The sequence below is a fragment of the Oncorhynchus mykiss genome, chromosome 13, assembly GCF_057628025.1.
Source record: "Oncorhynchus mykiss isolate SJ-2025 chromosome 13, ASM5762802v1, whole genome shotgun sequence".
NCBI classification, from domain to species: domain Eukaryota; kingdom Metazoa; phylum Chordata; class Actinopteri; order Salmoniformes; family Salmonidae; genus Oncorhynchus; species Oncorhynchus mykiss.
In genome coordinates, this window is record NC_143034.1 from 745,051 (window position 1) to 770,226 (window position 25,176).

Here is a 25,176-nt window from a genome sequence, read left to right on the forward strand (position 1 = left end):
GTATTAGACTGAAACCAGGTTAATGACAGATGGTGTGTATTAGACTGAAACCAGGTTAATGACAGATGGTGTGTATTAGACTCTGAAACCAGGTTAACGACAGATGGTGTGTATTAGACTGAAACCAGGTTAATGACAGATGATGTCTATTAGACTGAAACCAGGTTAATGACAGATGGTGTGTATTAGGCTGAAACCAGGTTAATTACAAATGGTGTGTATTAGACTGAAACCAGGTTAATGACAGATGGTGTGTATTAGACTCTGAAACCAGGTTAATGACAGATGGTGTGTATTAGACTGAAACCAGGTTAATGACAGATGGTGTGTATTAGACTGAAACCAGGTTAATGACAGATGGTGTGTATTAGACTGAAACCAGGTTAATTACAGATGGTGTGTATTAGACTGAAACCAAGTTAATGACAGATGGTGTGTATTAGATTCTGAAACCAGGTTAACGACAGATGGTGTGTATTAGACTCTGAAACCAGGTTAATGACAGATGGTGTGTATTAGACTGAAACCAGGTTAATGACAGATGGTGTGTATTATACTGAAACAGGTTAATGACAGATGGTGTGTATTAGACTGAAACCAGGTTAATGACAGATGGTGTGTATTAGACTGAAACCAGGTTAATGACAGATGGTGTGTATTAGATTCTGAAACCAGGTTAACGACAGATGGTGTGTATTAGACTCTGAAACCAGGTTAATGACAGATGGTGTGTATTAGACTGAAACCAGGTTAATGACAGATGGTGTGTATTAGACTGAAACCAGGTTAATGACAGATGGTGTGTATTAGGCTGAAACCAGGTTAATGACAGATGGTGTGTATTAGGCTGAAACCAGGTTAATGACAGATGGTGTGTATTAGGCTGAAACCAGGTTAATTACAAATGGTGTGTATTAGACTGAAACCAGGTTAATGACAGATGGTGTGTATTATACCCTGAAACCAGGTTAATGACAGATGGTGTGTATTAGACTGAAACCAGGTTAATGACAGATGGTGTGTATTAGACTGAAACCAGGTTAATGACAGATGGTGTGTATTAGACTGAAACCAGGTTAATTACAGATGGTGTGTATTAGACTGAAACCAAGTTAATGACAGATGGTGTGTATTAGATTCTGAAACCAGGTTAACGACAGATGGTGTGTATTAGACTCTGAAACCAGGTTAATGACAGATGGTGTGTATTAGACTGAAACCAGGTTAATGACAGATGGTGTGTATTATACTGAAACAGGTTAATGACAGATGGTGTGTATTAGACTGAAACCAGGTTAATGACAGATGGTGTGTATTAGACTGAAACCAGGTTAATGACAGATGGTGTGTATTAGATTCTGAAACCAGGTTAACGACAGATGGTGTGTATTAGACTCTGAAACCAGGTTAATGACAGATGGTGTGTATTAGACTGAAACCAGGTTAATGACAGGTGGTGTGTATTAGACTCTGAAACCAGGTTAATGACAGGTGGTGTCTATTAGACTGAAACCAGGTTGATGACAGATGGTGTGTATTAGACTGAAACCAGGTTAATGACAGATGGTGTGTATTAGACTGAAACCAGGTTAATGACAGATGGTGTGTATTAGACTGAAACCAGGTTAATGACAGATGGTGTGTATTAGACTCTGAAACCAGGTTAATGACAGGTGGTGTGTATTATACCCTGAAACCAGGTTAATGACAGATGGTGTGTATTAGACCCTGAAACCAGGTTAATGACAGATGGTGTGTATTAGACTCTGAAACCAGGTTAATGACAGATGGTGTGTATTAGACTGAAACCAGGTTAATGACAGATGGTGTGTATTAGACTGAAACCAGGTTAATGACAGATGGTGTGTATTAGACCCTGAAACCAGGTTAATGACAGATGGTGTGTATTAGACTCTGAAACCAGGTTAATGACAGATGGTGTGTATTAGACTGAAACCAGGTTAATGACAGATGGTGTGTATTAGACTGAAACCAGGTTAATGACAGATGGTGTGTATTAGACTGAAACCAGGTTAATGACAGATGGTGTGTATTAGACTGAAACCAGGTTAATGACAGATGGTGTGTATTAGACTGAAACCAGGTTAATGACAGATGGTGTGTATTAGACTGAAACCAGGTTAATGACAGATGGTGTCTATTAGATTCTGAAACCAGGTTAATGACAGATGGTGTGTATTAGACTGAAACCAGGTTAATGACAGATGGTGTCTATTAGACTCTGAAACCAGGTTAATGACAGATGGTGTGTATTAGACTCTGAAACCAGGTTAATGACAGATGGTGTGTATTAGACTCTGAAACCAGGTTAGTTGTCTGTGTTTCAGCCGGAGGTGGATTTCTTTGGCCGAGCCGTCGCCCCCAAGAAGAAACCACAGGTGGTCTCCGCTACAGGTAACTACAGTGTGTTCATAAGAATGTACAGGTAACATTACATCTAACGTAGCATCTCTGACTCAGGTAACATTACATCTAACGTAGCATCTCTGACTCAGGTAACATTACATCTAACGTAGCATCTCTGACTCAGGTAACATTACATCTAACGTAGCATCTCTGACTCAGGTAACATTACAACTAACGTAGCATCTCTGACTCAGGTAACATTACATCTAACGTAGCATCTCTGATTCAGGTAACATTACAACTAACGTAGCATCTCTGACTCAGGTAACATTACAACTAACGTAGCATCTCTGATTCAGGTAACATTACAACTAACGTAGCATCTCTGATTCAGGTAACATTACAACTAACGTAGCATCTCCGCTACAGGTAACATTACATCTAACTTAGCATCTCTGACTCAGGTAACATTACAACTAACGTAGCATCTCTGATTCAGGTAACCTCACTGTGTTCAATGTTCCCTCAAACATTTTCTCGGCAGTGAGCAAATTTCAGGTCTATTGAGAGCAAACTTGACGTTGTGAAAATTCTGTTCAACTTCCAGCGTGAGTTTACTGTGAACACTGAGGCTGTACCCACTAAGTTACAGTTTTACTGTGAACACTGAGGCTGTACCCACTAAGTTACAGTTTTACTGTGAACACTGAGGCTCTACCCACTTTAAGTTACAGTTTTACTGTGAACACTGAGGCTGTACCTGCTTTAAGGTACAGTTTTACTGTGAACACTGAGGCTGTACCCACTAAGTTACAGTTTTACTGTGAACACTGAGGCTGTACCCACTAAGTTACAGTTTTACTGGGAACACTGAGGCTGTACCCACTAAGTTAGTTTTACTGTGAACACTGAGGCTGTACCCACTAAGTTACAGTTTTACTGGGAACACTGAGGCTGTACCCACTAAGTTAGTTTTACTGTGAACACTGAGGCTGTACCCACTAAGTTACAGTTTTACTGTGAACACTGAGGCTGTACCTGCTTTAAGTTACAGTTTTAAGTGGACAAGTAAGCTACTGTGGTTATTTGATCATAATCTAGGCCTACTAGAGTAGCCTACCATCAAAAACAACATGCATCCCATAATATTTTAACACGGAAATAGCTGTTACATCATTCAGCCTACAGTAGCAGCCAATGTGCGGTGTTCAATGTAGATCTACATTCCATGAGACTTTTGAAGAAAAACATACAGGGCTTGACATGAACCTGTTAATCCACCTGTCCTTCAGACAAGGAGGGGACTGAACATGTTGTTAGATGTGAGAACCACTTTACCATAGGGTTAAAGGTCAGGGTTAATGAAGAAAAACATACAGGACTTGACATGAACCTGTTAATCCACCTGTCCTTCAGACAAGGAGGGGACTGAACATGTTGTTAGATGTGAGAACCACTTTACCATAGGGTTAAAGGTCAGGGTTAATGTGTATCTCTGTCTCTCTCCAGACCTGAGGGTTAAAGGTCAGGGTTCATGTGTATCTCTGTCTCTCTCCAGACAAGGAGGGGACTGAACATGTTGTTAGATGTGAGAACCACTTTACAAAATAAAATGCATTATTATTCCCATTATTCCAATATTGATCATATGTGTAGAGGCTATGTATCTGTGTGTGCAGAGGCTATGTATCTGTGTGTGTAGAGGCTATGTATCTGTGTATAGAGGCTATGTATCTGTGTGTGTAGAGGCTATGTATCTGTGTGTGTAGAGGCTATGTATCTGTGTGTGTAGAGGCTATGTATCTGTGTGTGTAGAGGCTATGTATCTGTGTGTGTAGAGGCTATGTATCTGTGTGTGTAGAGGCTATGTATCTGTGTGTGTAGAGGCTATGTATCTGTGTGTGTAGAGGCTATGTATCTGTGTGTGTAGAGGCTATGTATCTGTGTGTGTAGAGGCTATGTATCTGTGTGTGTAGAGGCTATGTATCTGTGTGTGTAGAGGCTATGTATCTGTGTGTGTAGAGGCTATGTATCTGTGTGTGTAGAGGCTATGTATCTGTGTGTGTAGAGGCTATGTATCTGTGTGTGTAGAGGCTATGTATCTGTGTGTGTAGAGGCTATGTATCTGTGTGTAGAGGCTATGTATCTGTGTGTGTAGAGGCTATGTATCTGTGTGTGTAGAGGCTATGTATCTGTGTGTGTAGAGGCTATGTATCTGTGTGTGTAGAGGCTATGTATCTGTGTGTGTAGAGGCTATGTATCTGTGTGTGTAGAGGCTATGTATCTGTGTGTGTAGAGGCTATGTATCTGTGTGTGTAGAGGCTATGTATCTGTGTGTGTAGAGGCTATGTATCTGTGTGTGTAGAGGCTATGTATCTGTGTGTGTAGAGGCTATGTATCTGTGTGTGTAGAGGCTTTGTATCTGTGTGTGTAGAGGCTATGTATCTGTGTGTGTAGAGGCTATGTATCTGTGTGTGTAGAGGCTATGTATCTGTGTGTGTAGAGGCTATGTATCTGTGTGTGTAGAGGCTATGTATCTGTGTGTGTAGAGGCTATGTATCTGTGTGTGTAGAGGCTATGTATCTGTGTGTGTAGAGGCTATGTATCTGTGTGTGTAGAGGCTATGTATCTGTGTGTGTAGAGGCTTTGTATCTGTGTGTGTAGAGGCTTTGTATCTGTGTGTGTAGAGGCTATGTATCTGTGTGTGTAGAGGCTATGTATCTGTGTGTGTAGAGGCTATGTATCTGTGTGTAGAGGCTATGTATCTGTGTGTGTAGAGGCTATGTATCTGTGTGTGTAGAGGCTATGTATCTGTGTGTGTAGAGGCTTTGTATCTGTGTGTGTAGAGGCTTTGTATCTGTGTGTGTAGAGGCTATGTATCTGTGTGTGTAGAGGCTATGTATCTGTGTGTGTAGAGGCTATGTATCTGTGTGTGTAGAGGCTATGTATCTGTGTGTGTAGAGGCTATGTATCTGTGTGTGTAGAGGCTATGTATCTGTGTGTGTAGAGGCTATGTATCTGTGTGTGTAGAGGCTATGTATCTGTGTGTGTAGAGGCTATGTATCTGTGTGTGTAGAGGCTTTGTATCTGTGTGTGTAGAGGCTATGTATCTGTGTGTGTAGAGGCTATGTATCTGTGTGTGTTTTAACTGTAAACTGTCTGTCTGTCACTAGGTGAAGTGTGTGTGGAGGTTGCCATGGGGACAGCGGTTGGCAACAGTGACGTGTGGTTCCGCTTCAACGAGGGCGTGTCCAACGCCGTGCGACGCAACATCTACATCAGAGAACTGCTATAACTCACACACCGTACACACACACACCGTACACACACACACACACACCGTACACACACACACCGTACACACACACACACAGACTCCATCTCATACACGTTAGAATGTTAGTATATAAATTACCACGAGTCAATCTGTCAAACCACCTCTTTATTATGTTTGATTGACAGTGGAAACAAGCCAATAAAAACAGTGTATTCTGATTGACAGTGGAACAAGCCAATAAAAACAGTGTAAACAAGCCAATAAAAACAGTGTATTCTGATTGACAGTGGAAACAAGCCAATAAAAACAGTGTATTCTGATTGACAGTGGAAAAAAAGCCAATTAAAAGTGTGATTTATTTAACAACAAACTTCTATCTCTTAACAAAGCTATGAGATGAGCTCTGCAAATCTACTTTCAATGTAGGACATGCTGCTCATAGGAAGGAAGGGGGCTACTTTCAGTGTAGGACATGCTGCTCATAGGAAGGGGGCTACTTTCAATGTAGGACATGCTGCTCATAGGAAGGGGGCTACTTTCAGTGTAGGACATGCTGCTCATAGGAAGGGGGCTACTTTCAATGCAGGACATGCTGCTCATAGGAAGGGGGCTACTTTCAGCTAAAACCATAGACATGGATGTACAAATAAATAGGACGGGATAACCTGGTGTGTGTTTCTCAGTGTGTGTGTGTGTGTCTCAGTGTGTGTGTGTGTGTGTCTCTCAGTGTGTGTGTGTGTGTGTGTGTGTGGATCCGTGTGTGTGTGGATCCGTGTGTGTGTCCGTTAGAGGATCACACATTTGCCTTTCTCCACCCAGGGGTTGGCCCTCATCAGCTCTGGGTTCAGGAATGGGTCGTCACACACACACCCCTCGATCCATTTCACCAGCCTGCCAAGAGAACACACACACCCTGTTAGACCACACCCCGCGATCCATTTCACCAGCCTGCCAAGAGAACACACACACCCTGTTAGACCACACCCCTCGATCCACCCGGCTGGCATTCAGTCCGATCTCAGGTTTAGGTTCTAGGTGTATTTAAAGGTTCTGATTGGGCCGACAGATTTTACCGTGAATGGGATCTCCCCGAACGCGGAAACATTTACCTTTAAAAACCCACGATGGGTTTGAATCCCGGACTTAGACAGGGTCGCTAGTTTGAATCCCGGACTTAGACAGGGTCGCTAGTTTGAATCCCGGACTTAGACAGGGTCGCTAGTTTGAATCCCGGATTTAGACAGGGTCGCTAGTTTGAATCCCGGACTTAGACAGGGTCGCTAGTTTGAATCCCGGACTTAGACAGGGTCGCTAGTTTGAATCCCGGACTTAAACAGGGTCGCTAGTTTGAATCCCGGACTTAGACAGGGTCGCTAGTTTGAATCCCGGACTTAGACAGGGTCGCTAGATTGAATCCCGGACTTAGACAGGGTCGCTAGATTGAATCCCGGACGTAGACAAGGTTGCTAGATTGAATCCCGGACTTAGACAGGGTCGCTAGATTGAATCCCGGACTTAGACAGGGTCGCTAGTTTGAATCCCGGACTTAGACAGGGTCGCTAGATTGAATCCCGGACTTAGACAGGGTCGCTAGTTTGAATCCCGGACTTAGACAGGGTCGCTAGATTGAATCCCGGACTTAGACAGGGTCGCTAGATTGAATCCCGGACGTAGACAAGGTTGCTAGATTGAATCCCGGACTTAGACAGGGTCGCTAGATTGAATCCCGGACGTAGACAAGGTTGCTAGTTTGAATCCCGGACTTAGACAGGGTCGCTAGATTGAATCCCGGACTTAGACAGGGTCGCTAGATTGAATCCCGGACTTAGATAAGGTTGTGAGATTGAATCCTAGATGAGACTTTTGTTTTACAACCTGACCTAACATTCCGAACTATTGACATTTCAATGTTTCTGACTGCTTTAAATATGTCAACCAAAGAGCAAGTGCAACAGCCTAGTGGTTAGAGCATTGGGCCAGTCAACGAAAGGTTTCTGGTTTGAATACCGGCGCGGACAAGCTGAAAAATATGTTGATGTGACCTTGAGCAAGGCACTTAACCATAATGATTTCCAGGGAGGGACATACAACTATGGCTGACCCTGTAAAACAACACATTTCACTAGACCTATCATACTACTATGACTGGAAGAGACCGGAAGGGCACCGGGGTAGAAACCGGAAGGGCACCGGGGTAGAGACCGGAAGGGCACCGGGGTAGAGACCGGAAGGGCACCGGGGTAGAGACCGGAAGGGCACCGGGGTAGAGACCGGAAGGGCACCGGGGTAGAGACCGGAAGGGCACCGGGGTAGAGACCGGAAGGGCACCGGGGTAGAGACCGGAAGGGCACCGGGGTAGAGACCGGAAGGGCACCGGGGCAGAGACCGGAAGGGCACCGGGGCAGAGACCGGAAGGGCACCGGGGTAGAGACCGGAAGGGCACCGGGGTAGAGACCGGAAGGGCACCGGGGCAGAGACCGGAAGGGCACCGGGGCAGAGACCGGAAGGGCACCGGGGCAGAGACCGGAAGGGCACCGGGGTAGAGACCGGAAGGGCACCGGGGTAGAGACCGGAAGGGCACCGGGGTAGAGACCGGAAGGGCACCGGGGTAGAGACCGGAAGGGCACCGGGGTAGAGACCGGAAGGGCACCGGGGTAGAGACCGGAAGGGCACCGGGGTAGAGACCGGAAGGGCACCGGGGTAGAGACCGGAAGGACACTGGGGGTAGAGACCGGAAGGACACTGGGATAGAGACCGGAAGGACACTGGGATAGAGACCAGAAGGACACTGGGGTAGAGACCAGAAGGACACTGGGGTAGAGACCAGAAGGACACTGGGATAGAGACCAGAAGGACACTGGGATAGAGACCAGAAGGACACTGGGATAGAGACCAGAAGGACACTGGGATAGAGACCAGAAGGACACTGGGATAGAGACCAGAAGGACACTGGGATAGAGACCAGAAGGACACTGGGATAGAGACCAGAAAGACACTGGGGTAGAGACCAGAAGGACACCGAGGTAGAGACCAGAAGGACACCGGGGTAGAGACCAGAAGGACACCGGGATAGAGACCAGAAGGACACCGGGGTAGAGACCAGAAGGACACCGGGGTAGAGACCAGAAGGACACTGGGATAGAGACCAGAAGGACACTGGGGTAGAGACCAGAAGGACACTGGGATAGAGACCAGAAGGACACTGGGGTAGAGACCAGAAGGACACTGGGGTAGAGACCAGAAGGACACTGGGGTAGAGACCAGAAGGACACTGGGATAGAGACCAGAAGGACACTGGGGTAGAGACCAGAAGGACAGAGACCAGAAGGACACTGAGGTAGAGACCAGAAGGACACTGGGATAGAGACCAGAAGGACACTGAGGTAGAGACCAGAAGGACAGAGACCAGAAGGAGACTGGGATAGAGACCAGAAGGACACTGGGATAGAGACCAGAAGGACACTGGGGTAGAGACCAGAAGGACAGAGACCAGAAGGACACTGAGGTAGAGACCAGAAGGACACTGGGATAGAGACCAGAAGGACACTGGGATAGAGACCAGAAGGACACTGAGGTAGAGACCAGAAGGACAGAGACCAGAAGGACACTGGGATAGAGACCAGAAGGACACTGGGATAGAGACCAGAAGGACACTGGGATAGAGACCAGAAGGACACTGGGGTAGAGACCAGAAGGACACTGAGGTAGAGACCAGAAGGACAGAGACCAGAAGGACACTGGGATAGAGACCAGAAGGACACTGGGATAGAGACCAGAAGGACACTGGGGTAGAGACCAGAAGAACACTGGGGTAGAGACCAGAAGGACACTGAGGTAGAGACCAGAAGGACACTGGGGTAGAGACCAGAAGGACACTGGGATAGAGACCAGAAGGACACTGGGGTAGAGACCAGAAGGACACTGGGGTAGAGACCAGAAGGACACTGGGGTAGAGACCTGAAGGACACTGGGGTAGAGACCTGAAGGACACCGGGGTAGAGACCAGAAGGACACTGGGATAGAGACCAGAAGGACACTGGGGTAGAGACCAGAAGGACACTGGGATAGAGACCAGAAGGACACTGGGGTAGAGACCAGAAGGACACTGGGGTAGAGACCAGAAGGACACTGGGGTAGAGACCAGAAGGACACTGGGATAGAGACCAGAAGGACACTGGGGTAGAGACCAGAAGGACAGAGACCAGAAGGACACTGAGGTAGAGACCAGAAGGACACTGGGATAGAGACCAGAAGGACACTGAGGTAGAGACCAGAAGGACAGAGACCAGAAGGAGACTGGGATAGAGACCAGAAGGACACTGGGATAGAGACCAGAAGGACACTGGGGTAGAGACCAGAAGGACAGAGACCAGAAGGACACTGAGGTAGAGACCAGAAGGACAGAGACCAGAAGGACACTGAGGTAGAGACCAGAAGGACACTGGGATAGAGACCAGAAGGACACTGGGATAGAGACCAGAAGGACACTGAGGTAGAGACCAGAAGGACACTGGGATAGAGACCAGAAGGACACTGGGATAGAGACCAGAAGGACACTGGGATAGAGACCAGAAGGACACTGGGGTAGAGACCAGAAGGACACTGAGGTAGAGACCAGAAGGACAGAGACCAGAAGGACAGAGACCAGAAGGACACTGGGATAGAGACCAGAAGGACACTGGGATAGAGACCAGAAGGACACTGGGGTAGAGACCAGAAGAACACTGGGGTAGAGACCAGAAGGACACTGAGGTAGAGACCAGAAGGACACTGGGGTAGAGACCAGAAGGACACTGGGATAGAGACCAGAAGGACACTGGGGTAGAGACCAGAAGGACACTGGGGTAGAGACCTGAAGGACACTGGGGTAGAGACCTGAAGGACACTGGGGTAGAGACCAGAAGGACACTGGGATAGAGACCAGAAGGACACTGGGGTAGAGACCAGAAGGACACTGGGATAGAGACCAGAAGGACACTGGGATAGAGACCAGAAGGACACTGGGATAGAGACCAGAAGAACACCGGGGTAGAGACCAGAAGGACACTACCTACTCAGTAACCGTGATGGAGGATTTCTCTCTGTTGATGGCCAGCTGGTACTGAAGACTCTCCACCTCCCTCTTCATCTGGGGAAGATCCAAGTCCTCCATCTACACTAATGACATTATACACACATTACATAATACACACATTACATAATACACACATTACATTATACACACATTACATCATACACACATTACATTATACACACATTACATTATACACACATTACATTATACACACATTACATTATACACACATTACATTATACACACATTACATTATACACACATTACATCATACACACATTACATAATACACACATTACATTACGTTATACACTCATTATACACACATTACATTATACACACATTACATTATACACACATTACATTATACACACATTACATTATACACACATTACATTATACACACATTACATTATACACACATTACATAATACACACATTACGTTATACACTCATTATACACACATTACATTATACACACATTACATTATACACACATTACATAATACACACATTACGTTATACACTCATTATACACACATTACATTATACACACATTACATAATACACACATTACGTTATACACTCATTATACACACATTACATTATACACACATTACATTATACACACATTACATTATACACACATTACATTACGTTATACACTCATTATACACACATTACATTATACACACATTACGTTATACACACATTACATTACGTTATACACTCATTATACACACATTACATTATACACACATTACATTATACACACATTACATAATACACACATTACGTTATACACTCATTATACACACATTACATTATACACACATTACATAATACACACATTACGTTATACACTCATTATACACACATTACATTATACACACATTACATTATACACACATTACATTATACACACATTACGTTATACACACATTACATTATACACACATTACATTATACACACATTACATTATACACACATTACGTTATACACACATTACGTTATACACACATTACGTTATACACACATTACATTATACACACATTACATTATACACACATTACATTATACACACATTACGTTATACACACATTACATTACGTTATACACTCATTATACACACATTACATTATACACACATTACATTATACACACATTACATAATACACACATTACGTTATACACTCATCATACACACATTACATTATACACACATTACGTTATACACACATTACATTACGTTATACACTCATTATACACACATTACATTATACACACATTACATTATACACACATTACATTATACACACATTACATTATACACACATTACATTATACACACATTACATCATACACACATTACATAATACACACATTACATTATACACACATTACATTATACACACATTACATAATACACACATTACATTATACACACATTACATTATACACACATTACATTATACACACATTACATAATACACACATTACATTATACACACATTACATTATACACACATTACATTATACACACATTACATTATACACACATTACATCATACACACATTACATAATACACACATTACATTATACACACATTACATTATACACACATTACATTATACACACATTACATTATACACACATTACATAATACACACATTACATTATACACACATTACATTATACACACATTACGTTATACACACATTACATTACGTTATACACTCATTATACACACATTACATTATACACACATTACATTATACACACATTACATTATACACACATTACATTATACACACATTACATCATACACACATTACATAATACACACATTACATTATACACACATTACATTATACACACATTACATTATACACACATTACATTATACACACATTACATAATACACACATTACATTATACACACATTACATTATACACACATTACATCATACACTCATTATACACACATTACATCATACACACATTACGTTATACACACATTACATTATACACACATTACGTTATACACTCATTATACACACATTACATTATACACACATTACATTATACACACATTACATTATACACACATTACATTATACACACATTACATAATACACACATTACATCATACACACATTACATTATACACACATTACATAATACACACATTACGTTATACACTCATTATACACACATTACATTATACACACATTACATTATACACACATTACATAGTACACACATTACATTATACACACATTACATTATACACACATTACATTATACACACATTACGTTATACACACATTATACACACATTACATTATACACACATTACATTATACACACATTACATCATACACACATTACATCATACACACATTACATAATACACACATTACATTACGTTATACACTCATTATACACACATTACATTATACACACATTACATTATACACACATTACATTATACACACATTACATTATACACACATTACATTATACACACATTACATCATACACACATTACATAATACACACATTACATTACGTTATACACTCATTATACACACATTACATTATACACACATTACATTATACACACATTACATTATACACACATTACATTATACACACATTACATTATACACACATTACATTATACACACATTACATCATACACACATTACATTATACACACATTACATTATACACACATTACATTATACACACATTACATTATACACACATTACATTATACACACATTACATAATACACACATTACGTTATACACTCATTATACACACATTACATTATACACACATTACATTATACACACATTACATTATACACACATTACATAATACACACATTACGTTATACACTCATTATACACACATTACATTATACACACATTACATCATACACACATTACATTATACACACATCACATCATACACACATTACGTTATACACTCATTATACACACATTACATCATACACACATCACATTATACACACATTACATAATACACACATCACATTATACACACATTACATCATACACACATTACATCATACACACATTACATCATACACACATTACGTTATACACTCATTACATTATACACACATTACATCATACACACATTACATTATACACACATCATACACACATTACATCATACACACATTACATTATACACACATCATACACACATTACATTATACACACATCATACACACATTACGTTATACACTCATTATACACACATTACATCATACACACATTACATTATACACACATCATACACACATTACGTTATACACTCATTATACACACATTACATAATACACACATTACATCATACACACATTACGTTATACACTCATTACATTATACACACATTACATCATACACACATTACATTATACACACATTACATTATACACACATTACATCATACACACATTACATTATACACACATCATACACACATTACGTTATACACTCATTATACACACATTACATCATACACACATTACATTATACACACATCATACACACATTACGTTATACACTCATTATACACACATTACATCATACACACATTACATCATACACACATTACATTATACACACATCATACACACATTACGTTATACACTCATTATACACACATCACATCATACACACATTACGTTATACACTCATTATACACACATTACATCATACACACATTACATTATACACACATCATACACACATTACGTTATACACTCATTATACACACATTACATTATACACACATTACATCATACACACATTACATTATACACACATTACATCATACACACATTACATCATACACACATTACATCATACACACATTACATTATACACACATTACATCATACACACATTACATCATACACACATTACATCATACACACATTACATTATACACACATCATACACACATTACGTTATACACTCATTATACACACATTACATTATACACACATTACATCATACACACATTACATCATACACACATTACATTATACACACATTACATCATACACACATTACATCATACACACATTACATTATACACACATTACATCATACACACATTACATCATACACACATTACATCATACACACATTACATTATACACACATCATACACACATTACGTTATACACTCATTATACACACATTACATCATACACACATCACATTATACACACATTACATAATACACACATTATACATACTTTACATCATTCACTCTCCTACCAGACATATCTACACTCTCCTACCAGACATATCTACACTCTCCTACTAGACATATCTATACATAGTCTACACTCTGCTACCAGACATATCTACACTCTGCTACTATACATAGTCTACACTCTCCTTCCAGACATATCTACACTCTGCTACCAGACATATCTACACTCTCCTACCAGACATATCTATACATAGTCTACACTTTGCTACCAGACATATCTACACTCTCCTACCAGACATATCTATACATAGTCTACACTCTCCTACCAGACAAGTCTACACTCTCCTACCAGACAAGTCTACACTCTCCTACCAGACATGTCTACACTCTCCTACCAGACATATCTACACTCTCCTACCAGACATATCTATACATAGTCTGCTGTATGACCAGAATATCGTGTGTGTGAGAGAGAGAGACTCTGAATAACTGGGTCATGTCCCTTTTTTTTAGGTAATTTAGCTGCACACCCCACCAGTAACAGATATATTATATAGAAATAGAGTAACAGATATATTATATAGATATAGTAACATAGATATATTATATAGATATAGAGTAACATCGATATATTATATATATATTGAGTAACATAGATATATTATATAGATATAGAGTAACATAGATATATAGATATAGAGTAACATAGATATATTATATAGATATAGAGTAACATCAATATATTATATATATATTGAGTAACATAGATATATTATATAGATATAGAATAACATAGATATATAGATATAGAGTAACATAGATATATTATATAGATATAGAGTAACATCGATATATTATATAGATATTGAGTAACATAGATATATTATATAGATATAGAGTAACATAGATATATTATATAGCTCAGCTATGATCATTTATACATATAGACATTCAATACGAATACAGTATACTTTAATGATTAAATGTGGTCATGTATTTATATCCATCAACACTTATTACGAATACAGTTTACTCCTTATTTAAATGTACTTATATATTTATATAAGTCTATGATTGTGTTTATTTATAAAAAAATATATATATAGTGTAAAATTATTATAGACGTCACTGATTCTCTGTTCTCCTGGTCTCCGCGCTCATCATCACTAGCTCCCGTTTTGACGGAAGAAAACAAGTCGTTCTGTTCTTCAGTTCCGGTAAACCCCCCCGGTTTTTACAGAGAACACAACGTTAAATCCCCCGGTTTTTACAGATAACGTTTAATTTAAAAGCTCATGTCGAGACAAAGCCAGAGAGCGTTAGAGTGATGCAGCTGTCTCCGTGTTTTCATCTGCCCTATTTAAATAAACCAATCATCTCCTCCTGCCTGAAATAACACATTATCTCGATCAACAAAGACAACAGCTGAACCTCGGGAGTTTATCCAGAGACTATAAAGGGCATCAATATCCAGAGATGGCATTATGCTGATTAAAAACCCTCAATAAATACACGTTATAAAACGGTATAACCGTTTCCGCAACTCTATAGCCTTAGCGTTTTCCCTTGTGAATGTTGTTCTGGAGGCAGATCTGCAGTGGTCACTAAGCACCGCCACAAAGTCATCAAATCTGATTTTACACCCTAACCACTGTTTAACCCTAATGCTTAACCTTATATTAAAGACAAAAAAATAAAATAAAATGTTTTCATGAATTTGTACACTATAGCCAATGTTTACATTACAGCTGGCCTATCTAAAGCGATGTACATGATATACAGACCGAATGATGCTGCTACTAGACTATCAACATATTCATCACGGAAGGAGCGCGGGGGGGGGATTCTGTGGTATTTCTTACCGTTTTACCGGAGACCTGGTGCTTCTAGTCGTGAGGTTCTGATCCAGATGATCTGTAGCCCTGGTTAGCCTTATGTTCCCAGACAGACGACACGCGATTTACTCCCCCTCAAACTACCGAAAACAGTACAGTGGAGGTAACGAGCTCTAACGGGAATTAGCGGTGGTTAGAGCGGAAAAATCAGGAACGCTTGAGCATCTCCCGGTAGACAGGACCGACTACAGCGCGAGAGAGATCAATCTGCTTCTATCGTCTGCCTGTGGAACTGCCTCACTCTCTCTATCCTCCTCCTCTATCAGACACTCCCTTTCTCCCTCTATCCTCCTCTATCAGACACTCCCTTTCTCCCTCTATCCTCCTCCTCTATCAGACACTCCCTTTCTCCCTCTATCCTCCTCCTCTATCAGACACTCCCTTTCTCCCTCTATCCTCCTCCTCTATCAGACACTCCCTTTCTCCCTCTATCCTCCTCTATCAGACACTCCCTTTCTCCCTCTATCCTCCTCCTCTATCAGACACTCCCTTTCTCCCTCTATCCTCCTCCTCTATCAGACACTCCCTTTCTCCCTCTATCCTCCTCTATCAGACACTCCCTTTCTCCCTCTATCCTCCTCTATCAGACACTCCCTTTCTCCCTCTATCCTCCTCCTCTATCAGACACTCCCTTTCTCCCTCTATCCTCCTCCTCTATCAGACACTCCCTTTCTCCCTCTATCCTCCTCCTCTATCAGACACTCCCTTTCTCCCTCTATCCTCCTCCTCTATCAGACACTCCCTTTCTCCCTCTATCCTCCTCTATCAAACACTCCCTTTCTCCCTCTATCCTCCTCCTCTATCAGACACTCCCTTTCTCCCTCTATCCTCCTCCTCTATCAGACACTCCCTTTCTCCCTCTATCCTCCTCCTCTATCAGACACTCCCTTTCTCCCTCTATCCTCCTCTATCAGACACTCCCTTTCTCCCTCTATCCTCCTCCTCTATCAGACACTCCCTTTCTCCCTCTATCCTCCTCTATCAGACACTCCCTTTCTCCCTCTATCCTCCTCCTCTATCAGACACTCCCTTTCTCCCTCTATCCTCCTCTATCAGACACTCCCTTTCTCCCTCTATCCTCCTCTATCAGACACTCCCTTTCTCCCTCTATCCTCCTCCTCTATCAGACACTCCCTTTCTCCCTCTATCCTCCTCCTCTATCAGACACTCCCTTTCTCCCTCTATCCTCCTCCTCTATCAGACACTCCCTTTCTCCCTCTATCCTCCTCCTCTATCAGACACTCCCTTTCTCCCTCTCTCCTCCTGTCTTCTGTCAGACCCCTGTTTTCCCTGGGAGAGATCAGTGGCGCCGCTATGTTTGGTAGTCAAACACGGAGAGGGAGGGAGGGAGGGAGGGAGGGAGGGAGGGGGGGAAGCACCTGTATGGAAATCCCATCAGGCAAATGAAGCGACTGGCTGGAGTGGAGTGAAACCTGAACAGGCTGGTCTGAAAGACCGACTCTCATCCCGCCATGACGTCAACAAGCTGCTATTTACCTTTCAAATATCAGACGGGAAGGAAGTAGGTCAAACAAACCGGACAGTTTGTACGCCAAACGGCACCATATTCTGTACGTTTTACAGAGGCAGCTCAAAATACCCATTTCAATGGTTAACTACACTGAACAAACAATATACAATTAACATGCAACAATTCCAAAGATTTTACTGAGTTACAGTTCATAAGGAAATCAGTCAATTCAAATAAATTCATTAGGCCTTGATCTATGGATTTCACATGACTGGGAATACATTAGGCCCTGATCTATGGATTTAACATGACTGGGAATACATTAGGACCTGATCTATGGATTTAACATGACTGGGAATACATTAGGCCCTGATCTATGGATTTAACATGACTGGGAATACATTAGGTCCTGATCTATGGATTTCACATGACTGGGAATACATTAGGTCCTGATCTATGGATTTAACATGACTGGGAATACATTAGGACCTGATCTATGGATTTAACATGACTGGGAATACATTAGGCCCTGATCTATGGATTTAACATGACTGGGAATACATTAGGTCCTGATCTATGGATTTCACATGACTGGGAATACATTAGGACCTGATCTATGGATTTAACATGACTGGGAATACATTAGGTCCTGATCTATGGATTTAACATGACTGAGAATGCATTAGGTCCTGATCTATGGATTTCACATGACTGGGAATACATTAGGCCCTGATCTATGGATTTCACATGACTGGGAATACATTAGGCCCTGATCTATGGATTTAACATGACTGGGAATACATTAGGACCTGATCTATGGATTTATCATGACTGGGAATACATTAGGACTTCATCTATGGATTTAACATGACTGGGAATACATTAGGACTTAATCTATGGATTTAACATGACTGGGAATACATTAGGACTTAATCTATGGATTTAACATGACTGGGAATACAGAACACAACTCATTTTATTTGTCACATGCGCTGAACACAGCTGGTGTAGAACCTTACCGTGAAATGCTACTTACAAGCCCATAACCAACAATGCAGTTTTAAGAAAATATAAACTAAAGTAAAAAATGTAATTAAGGAACAATAACAAGGCTGTATTCAGGGGCTACTGGTACCAGGTAGTAAGGAGGCTACATTTATTTAACCAGGCAAGTCAGTTAAGAACAAATTCTTATAATGACGCTGGGCCAATTGTGGGCCGCCCTATGGGACTCCCGGCCAGATGTGATACAGCCTGGATCTAAACCAGGTAGTTCAGACCAAGAAGTATCACTGCGGTGAGATGCAGTGTCTTAGACCACAGTACCACTCGGGAGCCCTGTATACTGGGGTTACCCAGAGTCAATGTGCAGAGGTAAAGGTTAGTCAAGGTCATTTGTACATGTACAGAGCCTTCGGAAAGTATTCAGACCCCGCGACTTTTTCCACATTTTGTTACGTTACAGCCTTATTCTAAAATGTATTAAATAAATAAAAATCCTCATCAATCTACACACAATACCCCGTAATGACATCACAATACCCCATAATGACATCACAATACCCCATAATGACATCACAATACCCCATAATGACATCACAATACCCCGTAATGACAAAGAGAAAACAAGGTTTTAGAACATTTAGCAATTTTAGTAAAACATTTTAACAGAAAAACCTTCCTTACATAAATATTCAGACCCTGTGCTATGAGACTCGAAATTGAGTTCAGGTGCATCCTGTTTCTATTGATCATCCTTGAGATGTTCCTACAACTTGATTGGAGTCCACCGGTGCTAAATTCAATTGGTTGGACATGATTTAGAAAGACACACACCTGTCAATACAAGGTCCCACAGTTGACAGTGCATGTCAGAGCCATGAGGTTGAAGGAATTATTCGTAGAGCTCCGAGACAGGATTGTGTCAAGGCACAGATCTGGGGAAGGGTACTAAAACATTTCTGCAGTATTGAAGGTCCCCGAGAACACAGTGGCCTCCATCATTATTAAATGGAAGAAGTTTGGAACCACCAAGACTCTTCCTAGAGCTGGTTGCCCGGCCAAACTGAGCAATCGATGGAGAAGGGCTTTGGTCAGGGAGGTGACTAAGAACCAGATGACAGAGCTCTCGAGTTCCTCTGTGGAGATGGGAGAACCTACCAGAAGGACAACCATCTCTGCAGCACTCGGCTACCGAGTGCCACAGCGGTCTAAGGCACTGCATCTCAGTACTAGAGGCGTCACTACAGACACCCAGGTTCGAATCCAGGCTGTATCACAACCGGCCGTGATTGGAAGTCCCATAAGGGCGGAGCACAATTGGCCCAACGTTGTCAGGTTTTGCCCAACGTTGTCAGGTTTTGCCCGGTGTCGTGCCGTCATTATAAATAATAATTTGTTCAATGAAATAAAAATAATAAAACATGTTGAGATCCTGAGGCCCGTTCACGTGCCTTTCATCCTCCTTGTTCCCATGTTTCAAGGATCTGGACACAATTCCTGTCAGATGAATATTCTCTACTTCCTATTGAGCATGTTTGGGATGCTCTGGATCGACATGTAGGAGAGCGTGTTCCAGTTCCTCCATACTCACCAGACATGTCACCTATTGAGCATGTTTGGGATGCTCTGGATCGACATGTAGGAGAGCGTGTTCCAGTTCCCCCATGACCAGACATGTCACATATTGAGCATGTTTGGGATGCTCTGGATCGACATGTAGGAGAGCGTGTTCCAGTTCCTCCATACTCACCAGACATGTCACCTATTGAGCATGTTCGAGATGCTCTGGATCGACGTGTAGGACAGCGTGTTCCAGTTCCCCCATGACCAGACATGTCACCTATTGAGCATGTTTGGGATGCTCTGGATCGACGTGTAGGAGAGCGTGTTCCAGTTCCTCCATACTCACCAGACATGTCACCTATTGAGCATGTTTGGGATGCTCTGGATCGACGTGTAGGACAGCGTGTTCCAGTTCCCCCATGACCAGACATGTCACCTATTGAGCATGTTTGAGATGCTCTGGATCGACGTGTAGGACAGCGTGTTCCAGTTCCTCCATACTCACCAGACATGTCACCTATTGAGCCCGTTTGGGATGCTCTGGATCGACATGTAGGACAGCGTGTTCCAGTTCCTCCATACTCACCAGACATGTCACCTATTGAGCATGTTTGGGATGCTCTGGATCGACATGTAGGAGAGCGTGTTCCAGTTCCCCCATGACCAGACATGTCACCTATTGAGCATGTTTGGGATGCTCTGGATCGACATGTAGGACAGCGTGTTCCAGTTCCTCCATACTCACCAGACATGTCACCTATTGAGTATGTTTGGGATGCTCTGGATCGACATGTAGGAGAGCGTGTTCCAGTTCCCCCATGACCAGACATGTCACCTATTGAGCATGTTTGGGATGCTCTGGATGGACATGTAGGACAGCGTGTTCCAGTTCCTCCATACTCACCAGACATGTCACCTATTGAGCATGTTTGGGATGCTCTGGATCGACATGTAGGAGAGCGTGTTCCAGTTCCCCCATGACCAGACATGTCACCTATTGAGCATGTTTGAGATGCTCTGGATCGACATGTAGGAGAGCGTGTTCCAGTTCCCTCCATGGCCTGCATACTCACCAGACATGTCACATATTGAGCATGTTGTTTTCATGCATCTGTAACCAAGCGGTACCAAGTCCAAAAGGCTCCTTAACAGCTTTGCCATAAGACTGATGAACAATTAATCAAATGGCTACCCGGAGGGTTGAATAAAGAGATAGGAGACATGGAAACATGAGGGTTTAATAAAGAGATAGGAGACATGAGGGTTTAATAAAGAGATAGGAGACATGAGGGTTTAATAAAGAGATAGGAGACATGAGGGTTTAATAAAGAGATAGGAGACATGGAAACATGAGGGTTTAATAAAGAGATAGGAGACATGGAAACATGAGGGTTTAATAAAGAGATAGGAGACATGGAGACATGAGGGTTTAATAAAGAGATAGGAGACATGAGGGTTTAATAAAGAGATAGGAGACATGAGGGTTTAATAAAGAGATAGGAGACATGGAAACATGAGGGTTTAATAAAGAGATTGGAGACATGGAGACATGAGGGTTTAATAAAGAGATAGGAGACATGGAAACATGAGGGTTTAATAAAGAGATAGGAGACATGGAAACATGAGGGTTTAATAAAGAGATAGGAGACATGGAAACATGAGGGTTTAATAAAGAGAGAGGAGACATGGAGACATGAGGGTTTAATAAAGAGATAGGAGACATGGAAACATGAGGGTTTGATAAAGAGATAGGAGACATGGAGACATGAGGGTTTAATAAAGAGATAGGAGACATGAGGGTTTAATAAAGAGAGAGGAGACATGGAGACATGAGGGTTTAATAAAGAGAGAGGAGACATGGAGACATGAGGGTTTAATAAAGAGATAGGAGACATGGAAACATGAGGGTTTAATAAAGAGATAGGAGACATGAGGGTTTAATAAAGAGAGAGGAGACATGGAGACATGAGGGTTTAATAAAGAGATAGGAGACATGGAAACATGAGGGTTTAATAAAGAGATAGGAGACATGGAGACATGAGGGTTTAATAAAGAGATAGGAGACATGAGGGTTTAATAAAGAGATAGGAGACATGAGGGTTTAATAAAGAGATAGGAGACATGGAAACATGAGGGTTTAATAAAGAGATTGGAGACATGGAGACATGAGGGTTTAATAAAGAGATAGGAGACATGGAAACATGAGGGTTTAATAAAGAGATAGGAGACATGGAAACATGAGGGTTTAATAAAGAGATAGGAGACATGGAAACATGAGGGTTTAATAAAGAGAGAGGAGACATGGAGACATGAGGGTTTAATAAAGAGATAGGAGACATGGAAACATGAGGGTTTGATAAAGAGATAGGAGACATGGAGACATGAGGGTTTAATAAAGAGATAGGAGACATGAGGGTTTAATAAAGAGAGAGGAGACATGGAGACATGAGGGTTTAATAAAGAGAGAGGAGACATGGAGACATGAGGGTTTAATAAAGAGATAGGAGACATGGAAACATGAGGGTTTAATAAAGAGATAGGAGACATGAGGGTTTAATAAAGAGAGAGGAGACATGGAGACATGAGGGTTTAATAAAGAGATAGGAGACATGGAAACATGAGGGTTTAATAAAGAGATAGGAGACATGGAGACATGAGGGTTTAATAAAGAGATAGGAGACATGAGGGTTTAATAAAGAGAGAGGAGACATGGAAACATGAGGGTTTAATAAAGAGATAGGAGACATGGAAACATGAGGGTTTAATAAAGAGATAGGAGACATGGAGACATGAGGGTTTAATAAAGAGATAGGAGACATGGAAACATGAGGGTTTAATAAAGAGAGAGGAGACATGGAAACATGAGGGTTTGATAAAGAGATAGGAGACATGGAGACATGAGGGTTTAATAAAGAGATAGGAGACATGGAGACATGAGGGTTTAATAAAGAGATAGGAGACATGGAGACATGAGGGTTTAATAAAGAGATAGGAGACATGGAAACATGAGGGTTTGATAAAGAGATAGGAGACATGGAAACATGAGGGTTTAATAAAGAGATAGGAGACATGAGGGTTTAATAAAGAGATAGGAGACATGGAGACATGAGGGTTTAATAAAGAGATAGGAGACATGAGGGTTTAATAAAGAGATAGGAGACATGGAGACATGAGGGTTTAATAAAGAGATAGGAGACATGGAAACATGAGGGTTTAATAAAGAGATAGGAGACATGGAAACATGAGGGTTTAATAAAGAGATAGGAAACATGGAGACATGAGGGTTTAATAAAGAGATAGGAGACATGAGGGTTTAATAAAGAGATTGGAGACATGGAAACATGAGGGTTTAATAAAGAGATAGGAGACATGAGGGTTTAATAAAGAGATATGAGACATGAGGGTTTAATAAAGAGATAGGAGACATGGAGACATGAGGGTTTAATAAAGAGATAGGAGACATGGAGACATGAGGGTTTAATAAAGAGATAGGAGACATGGAGACATGAGGGTTTAATAAAGAGATAGGAGACATGGAGACATGAGGGTTTAATAAAGAGATAGGAGACATGGAGACATGAGGGTTTAATAAAGAGATAGGAGACATGGAAACATGAGGGTTTAATAAAGAGATAGGAGACATGGAGAAATTAGGGTTTAATAAAGAGATAGGAGACATGGAAACATTAGGGTTTAATAAAGAGATAGGAGACATGGAGACATGAGGGTTTAATAAAGAGATAGGAGACATGGAAACATGAGGGTTTAATAAAGAGATAGGAGACATGGAGACATGAGGGTTTAATAAAGAGATAGGAGACATGGAGACATGAGGGTTTAATAAAGAGATAGGAGACATGGAGACATGAGGGTTTAATAAAGAGATAGGAGACATGAGGGTTTAATAAAGAGATAGGAGACATGGATACATGAGGGTTTAATAAAGAGATAGGAGACATGAGGGTTTAATAAAGAGATAGGAGACATGGAAACATGAGGGTTTAATAAAGAGATAGGAGACATGAGGGTTTAATAAAGAGATAGGAGACATGGAGACATGAGGGTTTAATAAAGAGATAGGAGACATGAGGGTTTAATAAAGAGATTGGAGACATGGAAACATGAGGGTTTAATAAAGAGATAGGAGACATGAGGGTTTAATAAAGAGATATGAGACATGAGGGTTTAATAAAGAGATAGGAGACATGGAGACATGAGGGTTTAATAAAGAGATAGGAGACATGGAGACATGAGGGTTTAAT

The 25,176-nt window shown here is 41.4% G+C and overlaps 2 protein-coding genes across 5 annotated transcripts in view; one reads left to right on the forward strand and one right to left on the reverse strand.

Annotated features, from left to right (window-relative positions):
• The window catches only part of chtf18 (CTF18, chromosome transmission fidelity factor 18 homolog (S. cerevisiae)), a 54,906-nt gene extending 49,044 nt beyond the window's left edge, over window positions 1-5,862 (forward strand). For all 3 annotated transcript variants that reach the window (XM_090194621.1, XM_090194622.1, XM_090194623.1), the window contains exons 21-22: window positions 2,349-2,415; window positions 5,541-5,862. In XM_090194621.1, coding sequence (XP_090050747.1) covers window positions 2,349-2,415; window positions 5,541-5,662 — 189 coding nt within the window. In that variant the 3' untranslated portion in view covers window positions 5,663-5,862. The remainder of the gene's footprint in view (window positions 1-2,348; window positions 2,416-5,540) is intronic.
• On the reverse strand, window positions 5,795-17,136 carry gng13a (G protein subunit gamma13a). Of its 2 annotated transcripts, none has more exons than XM_090194633.1 (3): window positions 16,846-17,136; window positions 10,699-10,796; window positions 5,795-6,535 (listed from the first exon to the last, which is right to left on the reverse strand). In XM_090194633.1, exons 2-3 carry the CDS (start codon window positions 10,794-10,796, stop codon window positions 6,430-6,432), a joined length of 204 nt encoding a protein of 67 aa, XP_090050759.1. In that variant the 5' UTR covers window positions 16,846-17,136; the 3' UTR covers window positions 5,795-6,429. The 2 variants fall into 2 exon arrangements, with proteins under 2 accessions (XP_090050759.1, XP_090050758.1); XM_090194632.1 differs by having other exon boundaries at window positions 10,699-10,801.
• Window positions 17,137-25,176: the final 8,040 nt, after the last annotated feature.

Coding starts and splice junctions, on each gene's coding strand:
- gng13a (XM_090194633.1), bottom strand. CDS start 10,796: ATGGAGGACTTGGATCTTCCCCAGATGAAGAGGGAGGTGGAGAGTCTT. Junction 6,536..10,698: donor TCCTCCATCACGGTTACTGA/GTAGGTAGTGTC, acceptor TTCTCTTGGCAG/GCTGGTGAAATGGATCGAGG.